At 38.2% G+C, this 18,472-nt stretch overlaps 1 protein-coding gene across 3 annotated transcripts in view; it reads left to right on the forward strand.

Moving 5' to 3' along the window:
• LOC145978704 (uncharacterized) overlaps positions 1–18,472 on the forward strand; it is a 289,117-nt gene that overhangs the window by 193,484 nt on the left and 77,161 nt on the right. For all 3 annotated transcript variants that reach the window (XM_083111504.1, XM_083111503.1, XM_083111505.1), the window contains one exon: positions 15,142–15,253. In XM_083111504.1, coding sequence (XP_082967630.1) covers positions 15,142–15,253 — 112 coding nt within the window. The remainder of the gene's footprint in view (positions 1–15,141; positions 15,254–18,472) is intronic.

Genomic DNA, 18,472 nt, shown 5'->3' on the forward strand with positions numbered 1-18,472 from the left:
ATTTCATCATATCATCACTCATCCCCATCTTTGCAAATTAGCCAAAAGTGGCACAAAAGACGAAGTAAAATAAACCAAATCAAATAAATAATAAAAAAAATAAGTTAGAATATACATGGTACATAATGTTTAAAATCTGCTTTGAAACAAGTTCCGATGAAATAGATGCGAAAGATGTAATGGAACATCAACAAGAACGGAAATATTAAATTTGGTCTCTTCAAAGTAAATCAATGAGAGATTACCAGTCTCAAAAAGAAACTTGGAGTGGTGTTTCGAGATAGTTACGAATTATGAAGTGTTCCGAAACCCCACTTAACAAAATCATAAAGAAGAGTTTTAGATTCTGTTGCATCATCGTTGAAGTTAATGTGGTTTTTTACAGAAATAGGAAAATCTTCTTCTGTTCTAAAATCGGCTTGGACATTACTTATGCAAAATTACACGTGATTAGGCTGGATGCACGTGAGTCGTAGAGGTAATATTGAAATGATTCTGTAGTATAACTTTCGATATTTCCTAAATTATCATTGTTTTCTTTCAGTTTGAAAACATTCAAATGTGGTGTTTTTGCATTAGTTTCGTACTAAACTAAAGGGAATTAAATTAACAGCAATGGTATGCATTCAGTTGTGTTGCAGAAAATTCAACTATCACAACATTGTTGAAAACTATATTTTTGGAACTTCATCACAGCTCAATTATTATTTCGTTGCGTAGTAGCCGAGAAGGTTCTTGTAGGGATTTTGTGAAGATGCCAAAGCAAAAGGATAGGTCTAAATATCTAAATTTTAATCGGGTAAACCTGGAAACGCTAGGGAATTCTTTCTTTCAACGTCTTTCTACGTGTAAAGTAAGAAATTTAACTTGGGGAACGAGATGGAGCCTCTACGTTATTGACCCAATATCTTGACAAGTCTTTATGTGTAAACTGTGCATTTCCCATGCATCTTACTACAGTTAACGAGCTGTATCTTTGCGGGTGAACCCTGAGTAAGTCCGGCTGCGCAGTAGCAAGGGATCATCCGTTCCTCTTACTTTGTCACAGCTGTCGACTTCCCAGACGGCGAGTAGGCAGCAACTACTGAAGTGCATCTCTCTGTAGCCAAGGTCACCCGAAAATAAGCTGAGGTTGTGTTATTTACAGTCGCTTTTCTTCCAGTTCGGCTAATCGCGACGATGAGGATGAGTGATGTGATGATGTTGATGAAGATACACTCACAAAGAACACCCGTGCCCAGGTCAGGATTCGAATCGGGGACCTCTGGCATCGTAGCGCTCAGTGCTAACCACTCCGCAACGGAGGTCAGCCTATAAACTTAGAATTAAAGTAGCTGGAAAGTGAGGGTCGTAAGTCAAAATGCCTCGCATCTCGACTTGTTCATCGCCGCGATTAACCTAAGGAGGTAGAAAAGCGGAGTAAAATAAGATAGAAGTAGAAACTATAAAAATTGGTGTATTTTGTTTTAGGCATGTGCACATGGTTTCCAAACTCGCATCTGCTCACCTACTGTTTACATCGTTTTATAGCATTTCCTTCCTGTTAGTTACTACATGTAGCATCTGCTTTTCGAATAGAATTATGTTTCGCCCTTGCCAGGTCTAATAATAATCGCTCAGATTAGGCTCGCAGTAACCAGGGGAACGAACGCATTATCTATGCCCGCGCGTCATTTTGCACAGCCGGATACGGACTCTGAAGTTGTCACCTCGACACGTCTGTGTAGGGAAAGCAAGTACTGTCATTTGGAGCATGCTTCATTTGCTTTGGCCATGGTAGGTACGGCAGCTGTCACTATGTTCGTTTGTTAATTGCAGTTGTTTTGTCTGTTTTTGTCTTTTAGTGCCACGTGTTGTTGGGAAACTGGAACCATTTGGTGTTTTCGCATAACCGTTTGCTGCATGTGATAATAGAATGTCCGAAATGAGTAGTATGTTTCGAGTAATTATGGCGAATTTAGTTATTTTGTTTCTGTGGGATTGTTCTTTGCAGTCATCATTTAAGGGCAGTGCTTTACAATGTATTAAGTTTAAGGTAACAAGTGACAGTAACCATAAATATATATATATTTTTTGTTCGAGAACATTTCAGGCAGTTGAAGCCCGATAGTCTCCTTCTTTACGCCACTGTACATAAGGGTTATTGCCGATGTAGTGGTCATCGTAACGCGCTACGAAACCAGAGGTCCTAGGTTCGATATCTGGACAAGGCACGGTTGTATAATTCTTGTTGTTCCATCACCCATTTCATCGGTTCATCCTCAGCGTTGCGATTTTCCAAAGCGGGTAGGAAATCGACTTAAAGCAAACAAAATCGAAAGATTGATTGATTTGGTATTTTAAGTCCACTTTATGCACAGTAAGGCTAATCGGGACTGGACCTACAGTTTTAAAGTGGGATCCGAACCACTTTGTACCTCCACCGGGTATCGAACCCGGGACCCCTTGATTACAAGGCGAGGACGCTACCACTGCGCCATCGGGGAGGCCTACAAAATCGAAAGAAAATGAGGGTTAATGATAGTTGAAAAAAGGAAGAATAAGATTAATTAATGTGATTAATTTCAGCCTAGTTAAAAAGACGAGAGATAGTGTTCTTATATATCCGTGAGCAATTATAACCTTTTTTTCCGCATGGGTATCTTTACTTAGCATATCTTGGTCTCTTGAACTAAATATGTTTGTGAAACAAGAGGAAACTGCAATGTTGAGTGTCGTAGAATACAAGCGAATATTGAACTGAAGCCTGTTAGAGTGGACTTTTCTTCATAGGCATGCACAAGGCTTAACACAATGAAAGTTGTGCAAACATTTAACTTGCAAACAGAAAGCTTGTATCAAGCACACTTAACCACTCTTGGTGGACTACTTCGTGTTGCTTCACTGTTTCTACAAACACTGACGTGCTACTATCACATGCTTCCATTGTCATACCTTCGTTGTAGAAACAAATATAGGCCAAATATATTAAAAATAATGTATGTTGTTAAGAGTGAACTATAAAATACTCAACTCCTGATTAGAAGTCATAATAGTAATTAGTAATACAGAACAATTCTCTTACCCCATGAATTGCACAGTTTCATTGTTAAGGTTATTGCAAGAATATTGTGACATGAGTAAGTTAACGGTATTCAGTGCCCTACTGCGTTTTTTTCGAAATTAATTATATTATCGATCAGGGTGGATAAAAATCATGATTTTTATTTAAAAAAAGCATTTTTTTATTTAAATAGTCTTTTTTTAAAACACGATTAAAATTTCTTGTATGGTTTTTGGTACACTTCGCAACATCTTATTTGACCGCCCCGAAAGAACTCTAAGTCCCGAAATCGTAAACTTAGCAACATTGCACTTCAGCTCCAGGTGAGAGTAGCCAACTTTGAGTAGGTCTTTCCTCTAGACGAAAAACGCTGCGGTGAGAGGTTTTCAATTTAACACTTTCCATGAACTTGGAAACTATAAACCGCTATTATAATACGCAATCAAACAGAAATAATAAATTGGAAAAAGAACCTTGAAGAATATTTACGATTCTGCTTGCTCGACTTGAAATTTGGGGGGTTTGAAGCACTGAATAGAGTTTTTCTCCACCTGGAGGAAATTGCCATCACGTCTGTGCAGAAAGAAGCAAATTTGTGAGGAGTTTATGCGACATTTTATTTACTACAATACCTTGCATAATATCGAACAGTTCTCAAAAACATATATTTTACACGACTTTTCAGGAAAATGTCCTTGACACACAGGAGTGTGGGAGTCTTCATAAACGTCAACATGTTTTTAAGGGTATCACGTCATGAAGTTAACATAGAGCAGTTGGTTTAGGCGCTGCTATCCTTATTTTTTCGTCAAGCGTCAAACGTCGCGGGTTCAAATCCCACCCTCTCCTCTTTCTTTTTTTTCATTTTTTTGTTTGCTGAACAGATACCGTTGATATTAGAATATTTGAAAAATGAATCCAATGCACACTTGAGGGACGTCCCTTCTGCGCATATTTCCCCTTAGAAGTTGGAGATTTCCAGGATTTAAAGTTAAAACTTTTCTTTTTTAGTTATTGTTCATATGTTGTGTTAACACACACATCATGATTAATTCACAAATCACATATATGTATTCAGGATGAAAAATGTAATGTTATTTAAGTTATGTTATTGTTTGTTCTCCACTGACACCTAAAATATTGATTATTTGATTTCGATATACTAAAGAAAGATACACAGTTATGTTAAGTATTGATGTAGTGCAGTACTGTAACGAAGGAGAGCATTTAATGAGTTCACATTGCTAAGATTGGTAATTTTATGTCCGTTCCTTCGTAATGACTTGTCAATCCCCTCACCACCATCTTACCATGCGTCTAAAACAAATAGTAAATCGCTAATTAACATAAATAAATTGTTATTGCGACGAAGGCCGATTCGATAAGAAACTCTAATAAGTATTTGTATAGTGAGTGACAAACAAGAAATTCAAAACCTCCTAATGATAGTTAATTCGTCACTGCTTTGTATCTAAAATGTTTGTCTTTTTTTAACAGAAAGTACGAGTATCAGATATAACAAACTTTGCGCACTAACTTTGCAATATTCGAAACCACCATTACAGACTTAGCTGTATGTAACTTGATTCTGCGCATTCCACGTGGCATGTGGCTTCCTCCTATCATCGAAATAACTTTCCCTTACTATTTCCTTTCCTCTCATGAAATACAGAGACCAATGTTAACTTCTTAGCACGGTGGAATGGTGGATAAATTTTACACCCAACGATGTACTCCTGAAAAAAAATCATGCCTAGGTGGAGAATCGAACCTACGACCTCCCTCGTAAGATTCAAGCACGTTACCTCTTCTCCAGGTAGCTCTTGTTAAAATTTGCTACCAGTTTGAAGAAACCAAGTCACATATAATGTCATCTCCTGCTCTGGTCGGAATTTATTCGGCCTACGTATAGGGCCGGTGGCAACCCACCATCGTGAGGAAATTGGGGAGCTCCGAGTGAGTGAGCGTAATCCGGTCACGGAGACCTACTATAACGGCTGGGAATACGTCGGGCCGATCCCCCGACTATTCCAATACTGGTTGAAGATCTCCACGCTTAGAGGTGACGAAGGAAAGCGTGGGAGGGAGATCGGCAGTCTGTAGGTATGCCTAGGCTCTTCATGGGCTGTTGTGCGACGGATTATTTTTTGATTATTATAATTTTCATGAGGAAACGAATTCAGATCAAATCGAGAAACGCTGAAGGGAAAAATGAACAAGTCTATTGGCGTTTTGTAATATTTTGTAAATTGTGTAAAAATTCCGTGTTTTGAACAAGCAATCGTTTAGTTACGAAGTATTTTGTTCTTTGTTTAAAGTAGGAACAGGAGAGCGAAAAGCAGTCATTTGAACCAGACCCCGTTTGACAAGAAACTTCAGCTTTTTTCCAAAGACTGTATGAAAAGAGAGAGGAAATGGATATTCAACGTATGAAATATAAAATATGTTTGAAATTATAACAATGAAAACCTTGAAAGATAATACTAACGAACTTCAAACTGTGAAAAACATATTTTCGTGGTGGAAAACTCCCAAGTCATTTTCGAAATATGAACTTGATTTTTTTCTGTATTATAAAGTGGAGATATGGGACGATACGATCCCTCAGAAAGAGAATTTTAAGCAAGCTACCTCCAACTTTTTCAATGGTCATAATTACTAATTAGGGTCCGGAAGTTGATGAAAAATCAGCTTTTTTTCTGACCCTTAAAAACAATGCTAAACCTGATATCATGTCCGTTTCCCTTCAGTTAGAGCCGGAAAACACTTTCTATTTTACATTTTGTTTTTGCATTTTTCGGCCTTTTTTGGGCTTTTAGTTTATTTGTCAGTATTTTTAACAGTTTTTGTTGCATTTTTACTTATTTTTGAGGTTTATTTTTCTCCTCCCCTGTTCTTTCGTGCATTTTAAATACATTTACCAGTAGAACTTACAAATTTAGATTTCTTAACATGGTCCTTTTAGCAAATTCGCCATGAATCGAAAATACGGTCAATGGAAAAGCATAATATTATTCGTAACTGAAATGTTTGGCAATGGATTAAAATACTTTGTGTGAAGATCTACTTTGAGGTTCTTTTTCTGGACACTATTATCACTTTAATCTGTAGTTTTAAAGTAAAATTAGTCACAATATTAAATGCAATTACACTCTGGTGTACGCGAAGCAGAACTGTATTTTCGGATGCTGGCCGACTACAGTATCATAGAAGGCCCACTCTGAAAGGAGATGAATTTTTTGATTTGGTGTTTTAAGTCAACTTTATGCATAGTAAGGCTAATCGGGACTAGACCTACAGTTTAAAGTGGGATTCGAACCGAGTGCATAAAATAACGTGAACCGTGTGGTGTAGGGGGATCGTTTGCTTATGGAATGGAAGGTCATGGATTCAAACCTACTTATTTGCAAAATCTTTTTCGGGAAGTAAACGGCTTTGGACGAGAATGCTTATCTACGTTTCCAGGATATTTCCGTTGATATTTATGCGATTTATGTCCAGCATTTCCGGATGCAGAAAGTTGACATGTAAGTTCTTAATATGTGTTAACTTATAACAGCTGAATGAAAGGAAAAGTATTTCCTAAAATCCTGCCAATCACTGAAAGATTAAGAACATTAGTAGAAGCATTACTTGAGGCATGCACAGTGGCGACGATTATGGAGTGTGGAGGGGCAGATGACCCAGCACTATGCTAAACATTATCTACAAAGGGAAAGAAACTGTCCTTGCCCTCCCCCTCCCCCCCTTTCCCCATCAGTTTTGAAACCCAATCGCCGCCACTGAGCATGCATCGCATAAATATTTACAGTAATATCATATAAATATATATATAATAATACGTTATTAGAACACTTCGTACTCGGTAAATTAAAAGGAAAAAGTAATAAGGAAAGGGTGGGATTTGAACCTACGATGTTTTGATCTTGACGAAAACAGTAAAAAGAAGAAAGTGCTGTCATCTAAGCAACTACTCCAGTGGATTACTTACAGAAAACTCAGTAAAACACGTTATCTCAGTTGAAGCAACATTGTGCCGGAGTTTCGAACCATTTTTCGCCAAGAACCAAGGAAAAGACACACTTTGCAGAATCGTTTGGTGTTGTGCAAGGTATCTTTACTAAACATTTCGCATAAAATCATCATAAATTTGCTTTCTTGGATTGAAATATGACCGCAATTCTTTCCAGGTGGATGAGAACCTGGTCAGTGTTTCACAATGCACATACATTTTCCTATTTTCAAATTCAGAACGGAGAATCTTGAAATATTTTCAACATTCGTATTTCTACTTAACATTTTTTTGTCTACTCATATATTTTATTACTGCTTTAGGGTATCTTTACTTTATGGAATGTGAAAGAATGAAAAAAAATCACGAGCGTTTTCATTCCGGAAGAAGAAATGTTGCAAAGTTGGCTACTCTTAGTTGGCTCTGAAGCGCTATGCTGCCAAATTTACGAATTCCGAACTTTGAAATTTTTCAGGGCGGTCAAATAAGATGTTGCGAAGTGTACCATACATATAGATATGTTGTTTTTTATTGAAAGACTTTTTCTAGTAAACCGTCCTATAAAATATTCGAACACTTGATTGAAGCAAATAAAAAAAAATGTAAATATACATTTTTCTGTTTCTGATACTGTATAGCTACATGAATCTACTATAGAAATGTTTGTTGAGTGTGTTAATGAAACTATAATAATTGTAACTTTAAATATTTTTTAAAGTATTTGCAGCTGAATTTCGGAATTTTTTTTAATAATAGTTTGCAAAATATCAGCTGCCATGTTTATTTACAGTTTAATGATAATGACACTATTTTACGGTTTACATGATTAGTATTTTGTGTATTTGTCTACATAAAGGATTGAATTTTTAATCAAGAGGTATCTAAATGCATTTACAGTTTACATATTACATTTCATTTCGAATGGGCTTCTCCCCATCATAACACCATTAAGCCTTGTTTCCATGATTATGAAAAACTAAATATGCTGACCAAGGCAGTAATTTATTTTATTAAAAACATAAACTAAACGTAACGTTTCAACCTTCTAGCAAGGTCTTCTTCAGACTCTGTATCAAGTACAAAAGTAACAAGATACAAAAACAGGGCATTATATATACACAAACATTACTCCCTCCAGACTATTTAGAAAGTTGTTAGGAACTTTCTAGCAGGTGGCTTTCACTTGCCAACTGTACTTTCACCTAAAAGGCTAAACACAATTACTTCCATATAGAATGTGGTTGGACTTTTTCTCATGCTCTTTTTCCTTCACTTTTCTTCCTTCTCCTCTCCTCTTTCTCTCTTGTCCTTTCCACTCTTTCTAACACCTTCTTCCATTCTTTGTTTAACTTCAGTCCCCCATTCCAGTTCATTGTGTCTTCTCCATTTCCTTGGCTTCCTTCCATTTTCTCACTAGCATTCTCTTCTCCCTTCCTATCTGCTTAGCCTCATCCCACTCTATGTCATGTCCTGTTTCTCTCGTGTGTTTAAATATTGCATTTCTCTCTCTCTCTTTAAGTTGTACATCATCCCTATGTTGTTTCAACCTGCCTTTCAGCATTTTTTTCGTTTCTCCTATGTACACACACTGACATTCTTTACATTTCACTTCGTAGATAATCCCTTCCTCTTCCTCTTCTCGGTTTTAATTTTTCTTGTTTGCATTCTTCGCTATTCCTAAGATGCTTCTCCCTCCCTTCCTGTAAGTTTTAATTCGTGCTTTCCTAAGCACTTTACATATCTTTTCTGTGGTCTTCCCCATACCCCTTATTCCAAACCTTCTCTCTTTTTCTTTCTCTTCCAATTCTCCCCTGCCCCTTTTCTTCCTTCTTCTGTTTATGTCCAGTCTATCCTGCTTCTCATAGCCATTCTTTTCCAGCTGTTTCCATCGGCTATTTATTTTGCCTTCTTTTTCACATTCTTTCATGCATATTTTCTTGATTCTGTCCTCCATATTCTTTATAAAATTTCTTTTTGTCACCTCACTTACATCACTTCTTTTGTGGCAGAATACCCCTGCTGCACACTTCTTCTGATGCCAAGCGGTTTCAATTTCTTGTCCTCTCTTCCTTTTCATCAATATATCTAGATAGCTTAACTTGTCTTCTTCTTCTATTTCAAGTTCCAATAATATCCCTCTTTCTTCATCTTGTATTTCTTTGGCAAAAATGTCGAGCTGCCTCTTCGTTCCCTTCCATATGCCAAAACAATCGTCCACGTATCTGCAAAACAGAATTATTTTGTCACCTCCTTTTTCTATCACTTTCTTTTCCCATTCATTCATAACCAATTCAGCCAATGCTTGGCTTAGACTAGAACCTATATTTAGTCCTTCACTCATTAACATTATTTTATCTCCCATTATACTGTAACGGTCATGACATAGAGTGGGATGAGGCTAAGCATATAGGAAGGGAGAAGAGAATACTAGTTAGAAAATGGAAGGAGGCCATGGAAATAGAGAAGAAAGGTGAACAAGACATAATGAACTGGAATGGGGGACTGAAGTTAAACAAAGAATGGAAGAAGGTGTTAGAAAGAGTGGAAAGGACAAGAGAGAAAGAGGAGAGGAGAAGGAAGAAAAATGAAGGAAAAAGAACGTGAGAAAAAGTCCAACCACATTCTATATGGAAGTAATTGTGTTTAGCCTTTTAGGTGAAAGTACAGTTGGCAAGTGAAAGCCACCTGCTAGAAAGTTCCTAACAACTTTCTAAATAGTCTGGAGGGAGTAATGTTTGTGTATATATAATGCCCTGTTTTTGTATCTTGTTACTTTTGTACTTGATACAGAGTCTGAAGAAGACCTTGCTAGAAAGTTGAAACGTTACGTTTAGTTTATGTTTTTAATAAAATAAATTACTGCCTTGGTCAGCATATTTAGTTTTTCATTCTCCCCATCAGTACATATAGATCTGTGGCCTTACTTTTTCTTTCTTAGAGCCTAATAAACACCACTAAATGATTACGAGATTAATGTACTTTCACCAAAAGTGAATCTGATATCTACAAAATCCTTATGTACATTATTCTATAAATTATTTATTTAAAATTATATAAATCAGTGATTTTTTTAAAAAAAAATCACCTGATTTAAATCAATCCACCTTGTTATCGATTGAACATGTGGTGACACTAGCGTACGCACGAATTGCAAAGATTGAAATCGCATAGCTTAGTTCTGTACAACATTTTGTAATTGTGATTTATAGCTTTTGTTTTACAAGTTGTACAAAAACAAAAAAAAATGTTAATCGGGGTTCATTTAAAGGAGAGTTCGCATTTAGCACTTTCGTTTTTCCCCAGTTCTCGACTGCTTTCATTTGAAAATTTTGATTTTCTCAAAATTTCGGTAGGAACTAGCCCCATCAGCTCCCCCGTGCGTACGCCAGTGCATGGTGACAACAATTGGCACTACTTTGCAACCGCATTTGGATTTAGTAGTACTGTAAGTCTTCCTGACAATTATTGTTGAAGAAAGAAATATGTTATTTCACGCTCCACTTTTGTTGATAGTAATCGCTCAGCGTTTATGCGTAATACTAATAAATTATGTTTACTTAACATGAAATAAATAGCGATTCCTAATCTTGGCCTCTTGCGAGGTTTCAAAGGGGAAACAAGCGAAAGGTTGAGTTTGTTTTTCCTATCCTCACGGAACGTGCCCTACTTTGTAGAGAGCATTATCGCAGACGGATTTGCGAAGTGTTTCTTCTCGCTTTCTAGCTTCGGAGACATCGCTCCAGCTATCTCAAGAGATCTTAGTCAGAGAGCTGCAGTTGTGGATGCCAAGTCGATGCACACACAGATGACGTACTGCAGTGCCGAGAGCAAAGATTTCCGTCAGGATTGTGTGAGAGCTCTCTTGTCCTGAGAGCACCAAATCAATTAATCAATGTTTAAATTATGAATTGTAAATTCTGCATGACTTTCGAAGTAAATCTCTCAAAAAGTATTTTATGGCTAAAGAGATGTTGCTATAATGTAAATCAAAACTGATAAGCCTAATGGGAGCACTACAGTTTTCGTGTTCTGAATATACCATAGCGCGCCACGGTGCCAGGGGTCGCGTGTTCGAATCCCGACCTGGGGTTGGTCGTCATCCATTTCATCACTCTTACATATTCGCGATTAGCCAAAAGTTGCAGAAAAACGACGTAACATAACCTAATTCAATCAACCAATCGAACCTGAAACGCACTTTTTTGGGGGTAATATTTTGTCTTCAAAGTTAAAGTACGCATTACATTCGAGTGCAATGCATAACATAAACGCATTGTTGTATAGAGTAGGGTTATATTGTAATAAAATTAAATCCATAACATAAATCGTTGTTGTATAAAATTAAACTTTTTTGGTGATGCACATCACATTCGATAGCAAATATTTTTATTCGTTTCAAGCTTTTGTAAATTGGAGTGCGCATTAGATTGGAGTAAATACGGTACGTAGAGCAGCTAAGATTCTCCTCCTGAAATATCGTATTCGCTTGAGGAAGTGTTTGTAAATTTCTTGAAGGAACTCTTAAAGCCTGGCACCGATGCTTGGTTTTCCGTAGCTTCCTCGAACTACGTAAAAATAGCATAAGGAAAGGTAGTGTTTTATGAATGAGTGTGAGCGAAGACTGATATTGATATCTCAGCTCACAGGTGTACATTTAAACATTCTAAGATGTTGATTCCGAATGGGAAATCGTATACGAAAGACTCTCGTCAGTACTGTTCTTTTTTGGTTAGTTCGGACTGGTTCAAGGTTTTTTTTCTCTGTGACGTAGGCGGAGTATGTCACCCCAATATTCGTGAGTCTCTTTGATAATTAGAAAGCAATGGAACAGTTTATTCCGTGGATTATATCGTACAATATGATAACCTGACGGTTCCTGTATTTTACACTCAATCGTTTCAATGTAACGAATTTCGTACTTTGGCTATTCTGTTTGAATACGAACTAATCGAACTTAATTTCTGTTGTTAATTATGAAAATATCAAGCTTTCTCTTTTTGTGTAACTTGAACAATGCCAGTTTCCAAGGAAGGGACGGGGAGGTCGACGGACGCTCATGGACTGGACCTACAGTTTAAAATAGGATCGAAACCGCTGAAACGTGCTCTCACTGGAATTCAACTTTGAGTCCTCGTGATTAGAGAACGATGTCGTTAGCCATTACCCAATCGAGAAGGTCTCATAGACAGATTGAAATCAGATTGCTGGGTGGTTGTTACTAAATGAGCAAGGAACGGATCTGAAATTCAAACCCAATGTTCAATGTTTTATGCACATTCTGGATGTTATTGTAACACCATACACGCACGTAATTTTCAGTCTTAAATATAAGCACTCATAAAACTAGTGTATTTGAAAGGCAATTATGCATAGAAACATGGGAGATACTAAGAGCGTTGTTTTAATGCAATGAACTTCGATGAAAAAAAAAATATATATATAAACTTCACCAATTTCGGATTACAAGTTTTCCATTTGCACATCAAAACAGAAGTCATATTTTGAGTGATAACGATAAGTTTATACGATTTTGAAATATAGAAATATATGAACATCAAATGGTGTTAGGCCCAATTTAAGTCTGTTTCTGTGGTTACGTGTGCAAGGACCTGGGTTCAATTTTCTGCAAAGATGTGGTGTACTTCCTTATATTTAAGACTGAAATGTTCGTGCCTGTATTTCTTCCCTTCGTTGTCTTTCGTCGGGCCTCCCCGATGACGTAGTGGCAAGTTATCGCCTGATAATCGAGAGGTCTCTGGTTGAATATTAGGTAGAGACACATAGTAGCTCGGATCATACTTTAAACTGTAGGACCAGTCCCGATTAGCCTACCTCTGCACAAAGTGGACTATAAAAAGACTCACTTCTATTGTCATAGTAACGATTCATTTAGTCGAGTACAACATACACAAAATACATGTAACAAAAACACAAATGCAGTAGCATGCTTATTTTTCAAACCGAAACCTTTCTTCTTTAGCATTCAGTTTGCAGTCATCTAGAACTCATCAACGTATTACCAAACACGCTGCAAACATTTCCACAATATAAGTGGTTAGATTTTTCAACGCTGGCGAACATTCTGTGTTTCTATTTTCGGAAGGAGATCTTAATGTGTCTGGGAAATGTTTGTGTTGTAAGTGTCCTGCTTTTTATGATTAAAATGTATCTGCCTTTGCGTCATGTGAGAAAATGTGAAAACTGCCCCTTCATGTTCATAATTGGCTTGAGACATCTTTTGTCGCGGGCGTAATGAATCGAGGAAAAGTTCTGCATAGCTTCAGTTCATTGAAGAAAAGGATTCGTATAGTTATAGGCGCCCGCGGAAAATTTAAATAAGAGAAATGCCTCTGAAGTGAGATGGATGTATATATGTTGTGTATGTATGTGTGTACACAATGATGATGGATCGGATAGAGAAAGGAACACAATGAAAATGAACGAATTGGAGAGAAATTAAAATAAAAGAAGGCCGAGAGAGGAAGGAGAATAAAGGGAAAACAAGACAAAACCGAAGAGAAAAGGTAATATATACTTGCCCAAAAATAATAACGACAGAATAAGCCAGATGAAAGACTGTGACGTAATAAGGCAGTTGGAAATGTAGAGAAATAAAGTAAAATTATTAGTTGTTCCAGTTTCCAGGGAAGTCAAATGGCGGTTATAAGCACGGTCACTCAACAGATGGTTTGTAGTGAATATTGACAGATGCAAAAGCTTTTTTGAAATCTAATTTGCCTACCTTTAATTTATTATAAGTGCTAGATTATAATATGTATTTTTCTAATTTTACGTCGCGTTTATGCCACTTTTAGATAATCGCAACGACGTGGCGGAATAGTTAGCACAGCGCGCTGATTCGGCAGGGTCCCAGGTTTGAATCCCGACCTGTGCATGGTGTTCTTTGTGAGTGTCCCTTCATCAATTTAAGCATTTCACTCATCTTCATCCTCGCGAAACCGCATCAATGAAGCAATTTAAATGAATTTTATGGAGCTCGATTCTCCTATTGGCAAGCCTATCGCAGGCACATTGAGATGGAAGGCAATGCAGTGACAAGCAAATACGGACCTCCTCCATCTGGGAATGCTGTTTGCTGCGTACACGGTAGGGCGTCTGACTGCCACGCGGGAGACCCAGGTTCGATTCTTGGGGGTGGGTGATCCCAGGTGGGAATTCTTCCGGCAATACCGTTGCATAAAATTGCATTTGTTTTCTCCCAGCTTCTAATCAAAAGGTACCTGGTGGGAGGGGAGGGGCTAATGGCGGCCGGAGCGTATTACTTTGGCCGAAAAAATGTATGTGTGGTCCTACCGTACCTTCCCCCCCCAAACAGGGCCGGAATAAGACGAAATTGGGCCTGATGTTGCATACCGTCGATTTTTTTTATATACAACCAATTTTCAAGGTGAAAATTTTACTACCTGTGTCTAGGCGTCCGAAATTGTGGCTCCAAATGTCATTCTAAGATTTATTTTCAGGTTAATATAGCAAAAGAAAACTGTTCAACTTTCGGAAAATTTTCGTCTGTTTTCATCTGGGCCTATTTCAGGAATGGGCCTAATGCTGCAGCTTCAATAGCACCCACCATAATCCGGCCCTGCCCCCAGACGCTTGAAGTATACAGGGTGATCCGTTTGAGATGTCATAAAAGTAAACCGTTTTATATACAAGAGGTTAATGTACGTATCTCCGAGCAGCTTGTTGTAATATAAGCAGAAAGGAAGTAAGTTTCGAGTTAGTCGAGGTTTACGGACTTCAGCCACATGGTGGCGCTAATCTGCATGGTAACAAAGGTGGTGGTCATGATACAACAGCGTACACATTATGTCGTATGGTATGCGAAATTTTCGAGTATTGCATACATGCTACTGCCGCCACGCAGCTGAAGACTGTAAACCTCCACTCGCTCGAAACTTACATCCTTTCTGCTTATATCCTTTCTGCTTTGTTGTATTACAACAAACTGCTCACAGATATCAGTTTATTTTTCTGACATCTCAAACGGATCACCCTGTGTATAGAATAAACATTTTCCCTTATCGCTTTATTCTTTAGCCATAAAAATATTTTTGTTCTGTTCCAGTGCCAGTAGTGATGATACGGTGGAGAAAGGAAGCCCTCCCCCTTCCCTGGAACCCCATGTGGAGAAGTCGGAGGAGCAGCCAGGCGACAAAGGCAGTCAGTTGCAGGAACAGGTAGGAAGATCTTGAATTGACTCCTTGAGGTTATGGGAGAAAAATAAAGTTTTTTTTTGTCTGTGAATTTTGTATTTCTGTTCTATGTAGGGAAAATAGTAAAGTATGAGGGATAGGCGAGTTAAATGCATAGGCTACATACTGATATAATTTACTGGCAAGAATTATCCATTGTTGTAAAACGGATTTCGTCATTTGGTTATCCGTATCATCACTCGATCATCACGTTATCAAATTATTGTGTGGAATTAAAGGGTAGCACCACAGATAATCGTATTATACCGTTATCTGAGGTAGGACTATATAACTTAGAATGGAATTTAACACTTCGATTAGGCCAGCCACGATAGAAAACTCATCCGGAAATGGCTCTAAGGCGTCCTGCAGTACGAGGCACAGGCTTCCGTGTGTAGTGGTTAGTGTTATTTCATGATGAAACCTGTGCTCGAATCTGGACAAGGATTCTGTTTACTCTATCGTCTCTTTCATAAATTATCTTTAAAAACTACCCACTTTTTAAAGATATTAACACACATTTTACTTGGAGTCACTTGAGAAAAAAACACGGAAAAAATGAAATTGTCTGGTCTTGAACTTGCATTTCCGTCCCCCCACGGTTGCTTAAATTAAGTATGGAAAATTGGACATGGACTTATTAATGCATTTACATAGAAATTAATCACGAGGCTGTAACAGACCGAGAGATGGATCAGAATAAACAAACTACGCCATTTCTCACTTGCAACAAAAATCCGCGTGTTTAGGCAGAAAAATTGTCAACAACTAGAATCCGAAGAATCCGTTAGGGATTCGTGTTATTAATAGTCTGGAGGAAAACCTTGACAATATCATTACAGAGGCCGGCCCAGGATTGGTCGGTAGAGCAAGTGCTCTCTGCAAGAGAACCACCCACAGGGCTGGTCGAGATTCCAACCAAGCTTCTACTTCGGAAACAATGCGTTTCGCCGAGTTAAAAAATGCACCCACTCGCCCAAGAATGAGCCCGAGTGCTTTAACGGCGAAATCTATTGCTGAGGCTAATGTTCTTCTGCGGCGTAACCTTCCCTCGTCTCCTAAAAACAGCTCGAAGAGATTTCTGACGCCTAGGAAACAAGCGGAACGCTTGTGCGCAATTGCATATGCGCATATCGGGAAAGATCTGCGTCGAAACTGTGTGGACATGACTTCCCAATTTGTGTTGTGCATAAAAGAGACTTCAAAATAAGTTAATAATGGAAGGTTCATAAACTTATCCATCAAGAATCACCTATAGTTTTGACGCGCCGAAACCCGTGATATGGTGTACTGCGAAATTCCGTGTTAAGATGCCGTTCAAGACATGGATGTTTCTGAAAGTTATTGCATTCAGTCAAGACTCCTGCTTAATCGATTTGTTAAACGTTATTGCCTTTGATGCGATCGGTTTCGGGTTCAAGTCCCAACAAGAACCGTAACATTTCAATGTTGACCACCATCGCCAGAGTTGGAGACTTGCATGAAATAATTTTCCTGTCGAGGTAAAGCGAAAGAAAAGTTGATGTGAGACTCTGTGCTTTGACACGCTCTGCTCAGCCAGTCAGTCCATTTGGTGGGCTTTGACCTCGAGATGGGCTTCCCCGTTTGTGTAGTCGCCTTTTAATCTAGGTATCCCGCGTTCGATCCCCGTCAGAGACACGTTTCACATCCTGAAAATATTTCTTAAAGGTTCTACTAACATATTCTACGTTCGTGTGTATATTGCCAACTGCTTTTGTACTTTCCCCTTCAACATTATTGGACATACCCAAGGTTGTCAGTACAAGCTCAACTCTTCAGTTGAGAGATTTTGAATTCTGTAAAGCGTACGATTGTTTTGAAATGTCACTATTTTTCATGTTGTACCGTGTTCGCTAGTGGAGGTACACACAGATTTTGGTAATTTTGAAATTCCAACAAAAGGTTGTCTACTGGTATTGGATATCGATCACAAACTGGTTTCTTCTACAGTCTTGCCGGTAGCGTATAGAATAAATTCGCCCGTCTTGTAATCAAGTGGTTACAGGTTCGAATCCCTGTAAGCGCACATTTTATCATTTGAATTCCACTGTAATGCATGTCTCTGTTCCCTACAGCCTTTTGACATGAATTGAACTTGTGTTGTTGTTGTTTTTTTTTTGTATAAATTTGTAGAATAGTTTTTTTTTAAATTGGTGAACATTTTAATATAAGGTGAACTATTCTAAGTTCATGTTATACTCGGATGGGATATGGTTTATTCTATTCAGAGGAACCTGTCCCGTAATCGATACTCCACGTTTTATTTGGTGCTATGATCCAAATTCTAAACGAACTCTCTGACTGGACCTGAAGTTGAAAGTAGGATGCAAGGCCCAGCAAAATGTGCCCGCGCTGGGAATCGAACTCAGGACCCCTTGATTACCCGAGGAGTCAGAGATCATTTGCTACTTTTTTATGAGGATAGAAAGAGGCTGTGTTTACCCTTGTCTTTAACCAATCGTTGAATCTCTTGAATCTTTATCATGGAGACGGTTTGTTTTCGTTGTGCGCTACATTGTCAAACTAACAGCTGCAACGGTTTAGCAATGGGGGATTGTTTGATTTGTTATTTGGCGACGCTTTTCTGCCACTTTGACTAATCGCGACGACGAGGAGGAACGATTATATGATGAAATTGAGGAAGGGACACACAAAGAATACATATTTTGAATTTCAATTTAAAATATTGGGTGCGTCAGCACACGTTATACGGGGTTCAGCCCCTTACCACAACTAAAATAACATAACTGTAATGTGTAACTAAAATATTAAAATATTCTGACTTCGCTTAGGCTGTAAAGGGCACTCAGCACACACAAAGACAAAATACAGGACAACATACAGAATTAGACGCCAGAGCCTCGTTAGTCTGCAAAATGCAGTCCAGGGTGTACTACGTGGAAGTGAGGTTGACATTTGGGTGTACTACGTGAAAGGTAACCCCTTACACCCCAAAGAGCACATATGCCAATGTCTTCTGTGGGACTTGTGTGCTGTCCATATGTGTTTGTGATTGTCCTTTCTTATATTTAATCTTATCCCATTCATTCTCATATTCACAATTAGCCAATAGTGGCAGACACACGAAGTAAAATAAATCAAATCAATCAATCAACCAACACCCATCGCAGGCCGGGATTCCAACTCGGGACCCCTGGCGTCATAGCGTGCTGTGATAACCAC

This window comes from Lepisma saccharinum, chromosome 25, assembly GCF_977018435.1.
Source record: "Lepisma saccharinum chromosome 25, izLepSacc3.1, whole genome shotgun sequence".
NCBI classification, from domain to species: Eukaryota; Metazoa; Arthropoda; class Insecta; order Zygentoma; family Lepismatidae; genus Lepisma; species Lepisma saccharinum.